We start from the raw sequence: 12663 nt of genomic DNA on the forward strand, positions 1-12663 counted from the left end.
GCATCACCACAGGTCAGTGTTTCATTGCCTCAGGAGCAAATGAACAGTGCCATAAGCCACGACAGACACTACTTTAAAAATGAACTTAGAAACAACTCACTTCAATTGCTGTGAAGGCTGCAGTGCTAATTTTTTTTTTTCTTGGTCAGATGCTATCAAACTGAGGAACAAACCACAAGCATATCACACTGTCCTCAGTTCCCACTAAATTACAAAGCCTGAGCAATCCAGATGACGAAATCATTACATTAACAAAAAAATGAGGCATTATGAAGAAATAATGCATTCCTGAACAGCACCATCACTGCAATCTGGAATTCCAGTTGCTTATTTCTTACTGCTCTTCTCAGCTGAGAAGACTGAATGAGAAAGACCAGATCATGAGATCTGGAAATTCTGAACAAGCAGCAAATTGAGGAAAATAAGGCATGTGAGTTAGAGGGAGAAGGCAACATTTCATTTGATTTTCTTCCTCATGCTCTGTGTGCAATGTTTTCTTCATAAATGAAACCACATTTCTTTTCAGCAGGGACTGGAACAGACAGCGGTTTGGTTTCCCTATCCTGAATTCATTCCTATTTCTACCTAATTTAGCTACGATGTATTTTTATAGGCCTTCAAGATCTACCACACTGGGTAGAAGAAAATTAATTCCAGCCCCAAAAGCCTTAACCCTTGGTGAACCACACAACTGCCAAAGACCAGTTGGCTCCTAACATCTCTCATGTTTTTCACTTACTCCCTATCTATTATGTAAGTGCTTATGATGTGATACCATTCTAAAAGGCAACCACTTGGCTACTTTAAGGCAAGTGTTGAAACAATATAAGGGGTAGAAGGTGCAAAATTACTTCTGCATGTTGCAGAACCAACCTTGGCTTTTCTAAGTCTCCATAAGGGAAACGCAGAGAGCTCCAACTCATATCAGTTCTTTCCCAAAGAACACAGCAACAAACAACTAAGGAAAGGAAGGGCAGAGTAACGTCATGGCCTAAAAGATACCAAGAGAAACACTAAAAAGGAAACCTCCTGTTGCTTACACTTGTGCATGGCAGCTGAGGCCAATGTGAGCCCTGTGCCTGGGGCTGCTGCTGCCGCACTGTTTGACACTGTTTGACGAGTTGCTCATGGCACTATGTGCTTTCTTGGAGGTTTCTACAGCAAAATAAATAACAGAAATCACTCAATAGTAGCTAATGAACAAAGCAACCCCTACGTTAACTCTGCCATTTTAACTTCTACAAGATGAATGCTGAGTGCTAAGGTAGGTTCACAGAAAGTGATGAGAACTTTGGTTAAGGCTATAGGAAAAAAAAAAAAAAGTTGTTTTTACAAGTGATCACAAGTGGAACTGCTGACTGCATCGCTCTGCTTCAACCAGATATACTCACGATGATTACATTAGTTTTCCAGCTGGATAACTTATTTAATCTTTAGCAAAGTATGTCAATGATTCCTAATTTTGATAAATGCTTACATTTTGGAAAAAAAAAAAAAAAAAGAAAAAAAAAAGCACGCAATCACATTGTGCAGCATCAGCATTTGTGATCTCTGTCCGTATCTCTGCTGTTTCTCTGCTCTGTGTGTGTGTGTCTGAGCAACAACGAGAGGCGTCAGCCAGCCCGCTGTTTAGTCTGCAGCCCGCGGGATGCACGCGATAACGGCTAGGCTATCAGGAAACGATCCTCCTTCCTCCCAAAGCAGAGATGAAGGCTATTGCCACGCACCAGCTGCTCAAAACAAGCGGTGGGCTCCAGCCTGCACTCACCGGGATTGCACTCCAACCCACGCAGCAGGGCAGGGCAGGGCAGGGCAGGGCCCTTCCGTGCAGGACAGCACTTGGGAAAAGGCTCGGTAAGGAAAAGATGACACAAAGGCTCGGGGCCGCCCGGCACCGCGCATCGCCAAGTATCTGTTTACCCCGGAAACCAGCGGCCGAAAGCAGCGCGGGAAGCCCCGTGCGGAGCCGGGAGGCGCGGCTCCGAGCCGTTCCGAGCAGCGCCGGGAGCCCCGGCCCCTCCGAGCGCCGCGGTCCCCGCTCGGGGCCGCCCGGCCCGGCCTACCTTCAGCACGGCCACGGCGCCGCCGGGCCCGCGCACCTCGAAGGCGGCCGCCTCGTCACCCGCGGCGGCGGCGGCGGCGGCCTCGGGCTGGTGGTAGCCGAAGCAGGCGGAGGCGATGTCGATGTGCCCGAGGGGCAGCGCCTCCTGCGGCCCCTTGAAGTAGTAGAGGTAGCAACGACGCGGGTCGAAGACGAACCAGCGGCTGCGGAAGCCGCGCAGCGGGCCCTTCCCCGACAGCTTCTGCAGGTAGCCGCACAGCTTGGGGGCTCCCGGCCCGGCCCGCTCCCCCGCCGGGCCCTCGTCTCCCTCCGAGCCCGCCGCCGGCATCGCCTCTCCCCGCCGCTCCGCCGCGCTGGGAGCGGCCGGGCCGCGCCGCCTGACGGGACTCGTAGTGTTCGCTGTGCCCGCCCAGACCGCGGCTGCGGGCGGAGCGGAAGGGCCGGGGCCGCCCGAGCTGCGCTGCGCTGCCGCCTGGCCGGGGCTGCGGCGCGGGGCTCGGCCCTGGAACGGGAAATCAGTGCTGACCCTGCCGCCGCGCCGCGCCACCGCTTTGGCCGCTGTCTGCCTCTTACGTATCGCGACCGGGCTCGGTGGTTGTGTGACCGCACTAAGAAGTATTTGCCGCAGCGCGGTCTCGCCCACAGTCAGCTCCAGCCCTTCTCTGGCTTTGCGTGGGGAGTGCTCTCACACATCGGGCTCTCCGGCTCCCGCACTCATCTCTGCCCCAGCCGCTCATCTGGGGCTGCAGCTGTCGTGGAAGCAGTGCTGCTGCCCAGCAGCCCAAACCTGTGTGCAACACTCCATCGCAGCCAGTGAACCATCACCCCTCTGCCCAATGACAGGCCTGTTGAATTCCATCCCGGCTGCTATTATTTATGGCAAAAAAAAAAACCCACAGAACTACAGAATACACAGGCAGCAATAGAAAAAAGCTGCAGCTGGCAGGTTTTAGACATGGGAAGATTTCAGGCTGAATTGCGGATGTTTTCCTCTGAACTCCTCAGCCCATTTTGGACTGCAGGGAACTTCCACTGTTAATAAAGAACTTCTGTAACTCTCACAGTGATCACAGTACACATTCCACATAATACTTAAAGTTGGAATCAACAGCCTGAATATTCATGAATAAATATATCAACATCAAACAAATAATTAAAGAAATTGATGTTGAGCTTTTGGAACAGGTTCAGAGGGGGTCACAGAGACACCTGGGGGGTTGGAGCATCTCTCCTATGAAGAAAGGTTGAGGGAGATGGGCTTGTTCAGATTGAGAAAGGAAGATACCACAAAAGGTTTGGTGTCTATATAGTTATTGCAATGGCTGGAGCTGATGTTTGCAGTGGTGTTTTTGTAAAGAGTATACTATGTATGAATTCTGCTATTCGGAAGTCCTCAGAGTATCCAGAAATCCTAAATTCTCAAAAATTTCCTACTCTGTGTTTTTAAATCCCTTAATTTTTTCAGTAAAAAGTAACTATGTCATATGCTAGACAACATTTTCATTCTCTACTATAGGATATAAAGGATATAAAGAACCTGAATATTCGGCGTTGTCCTTGGGTTCCACTTCGATGTTGATGTAAGGGACTGCAGTTCTTCAAGTCTTCCTCTCTGGATTTCACCTACTGATAAGAAATGCGTCAAGTGAGAAAGCAGGCATTATACTGCTAGCAGATGAACCTGCTACAGAACTTGAGGCATGGAATTCTTCCCGGCCAATTCACATGGCAGTAAGTGTGACACACCAAAAGATTAAACGTTACAAACTAGGGCTGGGCACTTTTTTTTTCTTTTTCTCAGACTAAGAAGACTGACTCTGTTCTGTTAACAGTTGAGAGCTTTTTTGGAAACATGGAAAATAGGAAGGGTTGATCCAGCTTAGGAGTGACCCTGACGAGCCAGATTTCTCTTACATACTGCACAGAGTATTCTTCTCCAAACACAAAGTATTCTTGGTCTTGCCATAGCATCATACTCCTTCTCAGCACATGCCATTTGCCAGAACACAAATTACAAGTGGAAAACACTGAATCCCTGGCTATCAATACTTGTATCTCCCAGCTACTCACAGAATCAATTCCTAAGCCCACAAAACTTTTGCTGTTAGTACTTCTCTTTTTTCAGTTTGCTGCTCAGCTTCCTTACAACACACAAAGCAGGACAATCCCCCATTTTTACAGCTGATTCATGTAAACAAGTTCCCCTTCCTGGGGACATCAGTTCCTTATTTCGTGTGTAACCTTTTCAAAACAGATCAGATGTGGAGTGGTAAATAATAGGAGCATATCTCTCAATTGCTGCAGGAAACATACATGAAAACAACACTTCCTCTTCTTCCTTTCATGTCTTCATGTTAGAATGCACAAGTGGGATAGGTGACATTCTGCTGCTAGCAGAAGTCTGGAAAACAAATATAGCTGCATCTCAAAGATGGGATTTCTCTCTTGTTGAGAGGGGGGGTCCAGTGAACCTTTTGGTTTGAAGTAATCCCTAAGCATACTGCAATAGCCAAGTGAATTTCGTTTGTAGTGACAAAGTGCTTACAGACCCAAGAAGACTAAGATGCTTGTCGAACATGAAAATATTTGACTTTTTTTTTTTTCCTGGAATGTATTTCCCCCAAAATTTTCACCATTTTTTTAGTAGGTCTTTCTTGTTGGCAACGATGGCCTTCAACATGTCGTACTGCACTTGTAAAATGAAGCCGTATCTACTCTGAAAAGATGAGACTGGCCTAATGCACTACAATTACAACATATTTATCCTACATGAGTATAAGCACTCATAATTCCTGAACAAATTTTGATTTTGGAGGGCAAGGAGTGACTATCCTCATATACTGGGGTACAGAGGGTAGAGTTAGTGTGCATCCTACTATCATGCTATCATATTTGTAGAAGCACAGGAACCTTCAGTAAATTACAAGCAGCACACATGCACCTTGCTTTTGATTAAAGTGAGATCACAAGTCAAAAATACTGATGACTAAGAACATAAATTGTTTCCTTTCACAGAAAAGAAAGCGAGAATGGCTTTCTCTCTTGTCTGATAACATCCAAGGTGTGAGGATTTAGCTAAAGATAAAACCCAGCAGTATTTTTCAGAGCCTACACTGAACAACCACCCTTTTTGTTGGAACAAAGGAGCCACAGGTGATGAGCCCCTGCAAGCCCTGAGTCACACAGTCAATCCAAACATGCATGCTGAGATATAGGGCCAATTGTTATTTTTATTCTAGTCTAATAAAATATTTTGCCAATTCTCTGTGACTGTTGATGCCAAGACAAACATTTTCAATCTGCTATAGAGTGACTGTGCATACAAGAACTTGCATACAATAGTACACTATTTCAAAGACTGAATGGTTTTGGCCTATTATTATTTCAATTCCTTGGAGATCAGGAACCAAAATCTTTCCTAAACTCTTTATTTTTTTTTTAAACCACAGGAGACAAACAGGCAAAAAGATTCTCAAATTACTGCTTCTGATACAGCCAGAACCACCTTCCTTCAGACGCATCAGACATCATTCTAAATTCCCCTGCCTCCCAGTCACCGCAATGCCCATGAGGAACACCCTGTTACTGCACTTCCAGAACAAATTCTTTCCTTATATACAAACAAATCAGCCAAGAATTGCGCCGTCTGTGCGTTTTAACGGACGGGTAGAATTCCGTTCCCCGGTATCATTGTGCGACCAGTAGGCGGTGCTCCTTTCCTCCGTCACATTCTACCTCTGTGGTTCTTTGTCAACACAGAGACGCAAACCTTGAATAAGCAGGGAAGCCTATCTGTATTTTCTGATTCAGCTGGAAAGATCTACCTTAATTTAACAGCCTCACATAAAAACACTGAATGTACAAAACGCTGGATGCAAAACACTTTAACTTTCTGTTGCACTGCATCTCATTAAGAACTCTTCACTATGAAAAAGCAATAGTCATACATTTCAGTGAAGGGCAGTTTTGATTTCTAGTCACACGTTTGTAACCTGACTCGTAAAGAAACCCACAGAAATTGGTATGCAGGTAGAGGAGAGAGAGTGACCCCTAACAAATATGAAAGCCAGAAGTACCTTGCTGTAGCAATGAGCAGGATAATTCAAACACACATAATTGTTGGCTTCATACTGATCCGTCCTGGCTAGAGAAGGGTGACAAAGTTTGATGGGAATGCTGAAGATGATAAGCAGATGAATTCACAGTACTGCTGATGGGGAGAAAAAAAAAAAGATTAATGGGCAAGAGAGACAGAAACAATGAGGCTTCATTATTTCAGCTACTTACTGTGGAACTTCTTTCCATGTGTAACTTATCTCTGCTTCCCAATGGAGAACCTAAGAAAAAAAAGATCAAAGAAATGCTCAATGAAAAGAAAGATAAGAGTACACCATAGGGCAGACTTTAACAGAAGACTTTATGTAATCCTTCTGCAATTTTTTTTTGTATGACATGGAAGCACTGCGTGCTACGAGAATTAGGAAAAATCTAGTGAGGTAGAATGGATGAAAGAAGTTCTACATGCACTATCTAGAGTAAAAAATAACACAGTAAGGGTCTGCTTAAGGTTACTTTTCTTCTCTGCACCGGCAGCTTAAGTCATGCTGGAGTGAAGAGTTTAAAGATGAGCCCAGACATACATTGGAAAGAAGCCCAAAATCACTCTCGACAATCAATCAAATTTTCTTAGAACAAGGAAGGAAATGTTGAAGAGTCATCCTGCAAAACAGGAGCAGAGAGAGAAAACAGAAGGTTAGTACAATCCCTATTGGAATACTTCATAATTCATACATATTCCCTTGGGTCAAAAGCCCACCTTTGCACTGTCAGAGTGGAGGAAGGAGGATTCTCTGGAATTCTGAGCTGCACTGCATGCTCAGTTTAATCCACACATGGATTATATGTCACAGCTGAGAAGTCTGTGCTCCAGCTTCCTTCTTGCCGTAACGGCAGAACAGCAGGTGTTGATGTAGAGCAAATCTTCCCGTGTTCAAACTTTAGCTGTAAGAATTCTATCCTAAATGCTTAAGAAAAGACCTTTTCTTCTGATGTGGACTATGTGAGGCTTGGTATGCTTATAGATATTAGAAGTTACAATAAATGGTCACGTGAGCTCTTTGCTAATCAGTGTTGTTCAAATCTTTTTCAATCTTAACTTAGCGCAGGTCCACCCACCCCTTTGCAAGAAAGAAATCAAGTGATCTAGCAAAGGGAGAACACATTTCTCAAAAGAAATTAAGGATGAGAAACTGAAAGGCACTTACACGTGCTTTTAATAAGGATCTGTAATTGAAAAGCTTATCTAAAAATATGCAGATTTGGGCAGACCATTTGGTCTAGGACACAGGCTACGTTTCCCGTAAGAAAATTATTTTGCAGGAAATGTATTTTGCTGCTTGTTTCTGTTCAAGACAAACATTTCCAAGGAAGCTTTTCCCGTAGGTTTCTGTTTTGGAACTTTTGGCTTTGGCTTTGGAAAGAGACAGGAAGCATGAGAAAAATCAAGGGAATACAGAATGAAGAGTAAGTCACATCACTCACCTCTGGACCCAAACAAACTCAAGTCCTTTCTAAGACTAACAAAACACAACATGATCTGAGAAAATGCCAGGGGAAAATTATCCCACCGTATGCAGACAGCTGGTCTCCAGTACCCAATTCTGCTAGCAGCATGTGCCAAAGTTGGCTTTACATCACAACATTGTCTGTATTTGGTTTACCTGGCCATGGCAAACAGTTTTTCTGGCCCTGTTACATTAGTACCAACAGAAATTCAGCTTGCCTATAGAAAGAGATCTTTATCTTAGAAGAAGATATAAAATGTAGATGGTTGAGATAGGGGAACGCTAGTCCTTAAAGACTAACTATGGGTTTACATTCAGAGTTGCTCCAAGAACAATTTGGTTTATCAAAGACAAATGTTTTCCATTCTCTCCACCTCAAATCCTAACTACCTTTTGCAGCATCACCTTGTACTAATACCAACAATGCCAGATGTAAAACAATGCCTATGCTTCACAGAACATACTGCATACTGATACATCATCAGCCCCAGGGCAGCTGGCCTACAGCTAGCAATAATGCATTCTTAGAATGCATTCCTATTACCCTTCATGATATTTATGAACTTATCACAAAGTTTGTGGGATATGCAATTTCTCGAAGCAGTGAATGGCTTTAGCAATCAAATTTTTATCTGGAATCTTTTGATGGTTTACATGAGTTAACTGTAAGCAGTTATCAGATAGCTGCTCCATCACAATGCTGCTGCGTAATGGCATAAATGAATTATTTGCTTAATGTGAGATGCAGACATATAAACTGCTCTTCCAAATGCTGTTTCATCAAGAATGGATTAATGAACAATTAATTTGTTCTGAGAAGTGAAAGAGTTTGGGGAAGTGCATGACATCACGATATTTATTAAAACAAATAACTCGGACTCTCTTTCTTAAAATTTCTGTCTTCAGAACATCTCACTGAAAATGGATACATAATGCAACATATTCTGCAAATACAGCAACCAAAAATGGATGAGGAGGACAACTAAGATGGCTTATTTACTGCCAGTGCATTCAGTGGTGATTCAGACTCTTCAGTTCCACAGTAGGCACAGTCCTGAAGAAATAAGTGACAAACCTACTCGAGCAAAGAGTAAAGGGGCAGGACCTGGGGCAGTAATTGTGAAGAGATTTAGCATCAACTGCATTCAGATCCTGGCACAAGAAGCATTGGTTAAGAATAAGCCTTAGGAACACACTGAATACTGCAGTACAACACAGCACCAGACCAGCAGCAGCTATGTTGATGCAGTGTTTTGGCAGGAGAACTGTGTATATAAACATAGAGTTGTACTGGTATGCATACATCACCTCTGGGACTGATGGCACCCTTGCTACAGTGTGCCTGCCATGCAGACATTTTGGCAACGATGAGAATTGCATCCAATTACTGTCATCATAAATGAATCTCAAGGTCCAACACTTAAAACAAGGGGTTCAGGCCTTGCTTGCCAAACACATAGGTTTCTCATTTGTAGGAAGAATGATTCATTTATATGGGTGAAATTATCACAGGAAAATGCACTTCCTCATGGACTCCATCACAAATTCGCCATTCCTATTTATTTTAAAACCATTTGCATATGAAAGAACAGGAGCATTTATGCTCTTATGAAAAGTACAACCAATTGTAGTTAAACGTAAATATTTCTATTCAGCTTTAAGTAAGAGATTTGTTCTAAAGCTACATGCAGCAAGCAAACCTCTTATTACTTTAACAGGAGGGTGGAAGAAGACTGCAGGACTAGAAAGATCAGCTTTTACAAGACCACAAGAACTCTGATTGGAACAGAGAGAGACACAGTTAAATCCCCTCCTCTGGCTAATGGTGAGGAGAAATCCAGTTCAGGCTAGTTTCTTGATAAAAAAGCATCTAGGGAGTTTTCTGCAGTCATGCATTACAGAACACATTTTACTAAATACAATGGAAATACATTGGAAATTAGGTTGTGACACAGTCATCTCAGGCTGAGCATCAAGCCACTAATCACTGATAGTAGAATTATAGCTGAAAAACGCTCTTCATCTGGCTTCTTAGTAAAAATATAAAGCTGTTTTGTTACTGAATCCTTCAGTGAGAAGATACATGCAGTGCTGCAGTTGGCCTTGATGTGGTAGAAGAATAAACACTGCAAACATTCGATCTTTTACATGCATTTTCTGCAAGCTCATAGGAATATTAGGTAGTAAAGCTTCCAGGTAAAAGTTTGGGTCAGAAATATGTGCTCTACAACCAAAAGCCAACCATTTTGATCATGCATCATTGGACTTACAGACTGGAGCTGCATCTGCAAACAAAAGAACTGTCAATATTTGTTGGGCTAACTAGCTAACTTCTAAGCAGTGACTGGAAAATGAACAGATGTATCCTGATTTCACGGGGTTTCTTGTAGACTACAACCTTCCCTCTTTGTCATACTTTCATTGGGAGCACTAAAAAGTGTAAATTAATGTGGATCCACAGGCCAGCCAGAAACTTCTTCTGGACATCATAAGTCAAAGCTGGTAGCAGCAAAAATCTAGCCTTCCACTGTGAGCCAAGAAAAATCATTAAACTGAAATTAAAAAGGAGTCAACATCATTTAATTAACTCAAATAGAAACATGTATCCAGCAACACCGCCACAGTATCACAATTAGCAAAAAAATTAAAAGGATAGAACTAGATGGAAAGCAAATCACACACAAATCTAGACGAACACATTACCACCAGAATCGTCTTTTCCTCCTGTCCTTATCAAGGATTTCTAAGCTGACAAAGAGTTCAGAAAATAGCTACCTCAGCAGTCACAGAGGTGACTGAAGTCCATCCTCAGGGCAGGATAAATCTATCAGCAGACAACTGGGGAAGTGTCCTTGACTCTTTTTCCTCTGCCTACACTTCATTATCTTCCCCTTGTTAGTGGGACATAAAATGGAGATTAATAAGAACCAACGTCATGAAGAATCACAATTATTTATTTGTAAGTAACACTAGGGGTAGATCAGCTACAACTCAAAAAAGCCATCTGTAATCTAATTTAAGGTAAATAGGAGAGGGAGAGCAGGCAGGTTTTGTAGGATACTGAGTCAGAATTTCTGAGTTTCACCATAGGATTCATCAGTCTCTCAGCTTCGCTTTACTAAGATAAGTCAAGAATTTTTTCTAGGATGTTTTAACACGACAGGTTTAATTTTCTCTGCACACTCTACCTTCACAATATAGTAAATCAATTGCAGAAATACTGTGCTCTACTCTCTGATGAAAACTTGCAAAAATTAAAAAACCACCCCAAAAAACTATTCCTTCATTGAATAATGACTCTGCTTCATTTTTGATGAAGGGACTGGGTGACGGCTGTGCGTGGAAGATGAACTGACATGACCATCCTTTGTTATTCCAAAGGGCCCTTTCTATATGCTGCTCACTTGCCACTGAGGCACGCTAGTGGAGTCAATTCCCTGCATGAGAAAAAGCATTCCTTGCCCTGTACTCTATGGTTTCTGTTTATTGGCTGAGTAGATGGGAAGGAACAACTGTGTTCAACTGTTCAGAGGTTTTGAGAAAGACATTCAAAAATCCCCAACCTATTATGATAACATGTTGGAATTCACAGTTAGACAAGAGGTGAACTCCTCTTGTTAGTTGGGAAGTGAACCCAATTAAAGCTATAGTGGGCATCAGTGCCCACTATATCATTGCTTTAGACTGGAAATACCTGGTACAGTGGTCCTGCAGAACATAGCAAGACCAAAGGTCAATTTTCATAAGCTGCTCAGAAATGCTTCTGTTTTCACTCTTAATTTGGCAGCCAAAGGCTTGCTGCTCACAAATTTTGCTTTAAATCCCCTTTATGCCCTGTTCCACAACACCAACGTATGTTGCTCGTCAAAGGAATCTGATGGAAACTGCTGAGTACCATTTTGACTCTGTGCAAACCTGGAAATCCCTGTCTGCAAAGGTGAAATCTGAGTCACAGAACATTCAGCTTTTGCCTGATTTGTGCGTGCTAACAGATTCCTAAATTCATTAATTTAAAAAAATCCAGCTTAGAGCACACTGCTCATTACAGAAGTAGTTACATGCATTTCCTTTAGCTCTCCTGGCCACGGTTATCAAACACTGCTTAAATCACCTCTTCCAAGAATCTAAAATATTTTCTCTCATTTTACATATTGCTTCATAAGAAACAAGACCATAATAATACTTGCAGTAAATGTATTTTCCACCTCCTCTGATTGTGCCTGCTTATTCGTATTTCTTCAGAAATAATCATTGGTAAACCACAGTCTATCTCGGATGTGATCTGAAGCCTGCCTATACTGGAATCAGAAGGAGCACTCCTGTGGTTGAGATCAGGCCCTCAAGTTCAGAATTACCACAGCAAGTTAAAAAAAAAAAGCAATTCAAGCTGGACTTGCTGCACTAATAACCCAGTATGTAATTCTGTGGGTTTCCCAGCTGAAGGAAAAGACCTTAAGATACACCAACTTTCTCAGATGCCAATTCTTCTTTCTTTGTATTCTGCTTGTTTTTTCCAGCTGGAAATGGAAAAGTACTGAAAGTGAATCACATGGGACTGAGTCATTTCATCAGAAATGTTTGCTATCAAATTCTGCAGAAAGCCAAAGTTTAGGGAACAACCTGAGGAGCAGCAAAGTCCGGCACTGCTGACATTCCTAGGATGTGTGAAATTGCAAGGTGGGATATTTATATTTCCTTATCGTGTCTGGTTTTATCACTGGAAGAAAGATGGTCACTGAAATCACCACAGAACAGAGGGAAACTTAAAAACATGGAAAGCTTCAGTGAATGTCCTGGAATTGAGTTTGTTTCTGAGAGTGCACACATTACTTAACCCTCTTGTTTAGGCTGAGCTAATTCAGTCTAATTCAGTCTCTCAGTTTCAAATTTTTCCTACAGAGGGAACTCCCTCTGAATCTACATTTTCATAATTACTATTATTTTTATTTTCTTACGTGGAATCTTACTGTGTAAAAAAGCTTCAGGACCATTTCCCAAAAAAACAAAATGAATGCTTTGGTTAAAACCCCTGCATTC

At 42.6% G+C, this 12663-nt stretch overlaps 1 protein-coding gene across 2 annotated transcripts in view; it reads right to left on the reverse strand.

The window, feature by feature from the left end:
- The window catches only part of TBC1D2B (TBC1 domain family member 2B), a 29407-nt gene extending 26955 nt beyond the window's left edge, over nucleotides 1–2452 (reverse strand). Inside the window, exon 1 of one of the 2 annotated variants that reach the window (XM_052671564.1) lies at nucleotides 2100–2452. In XM_052671564.1, coding sequence (XP_052527524.1) covers nucleotides 2100–2390 — 291 coding nt within the window. In that variant the 5' untranslated portion in view covers nucleotides 2391–2452. Of the gene's footprint in view, nucleotides 1–2063 lie in introns of both variants that reach the window. The other variant, XM_052671563.1, reaches the window with a different exon arrangement.
- Between the last annotated feature and the right edge of the window lie 10211 nt (nucleotides 2453–12663).

This window comes from Tympanuchus pallidicinctus, unplaced genomic scaffold, assembly GCF_026119805.1.
Source record: "Tympanuchus pallidicinctus isolate F22 unplaced genomic scaffold, pur_lepc_1.0 scaffold12, whole genome shotgun sequence".
Classification (NCBI taxonomy): domain Eukaryota; kingdom Metazoa; phylum Chordata; class Aves; order Galliformes; family Phasianidae; genus Tympanuchus; species Tympanuchus pallidicinctus.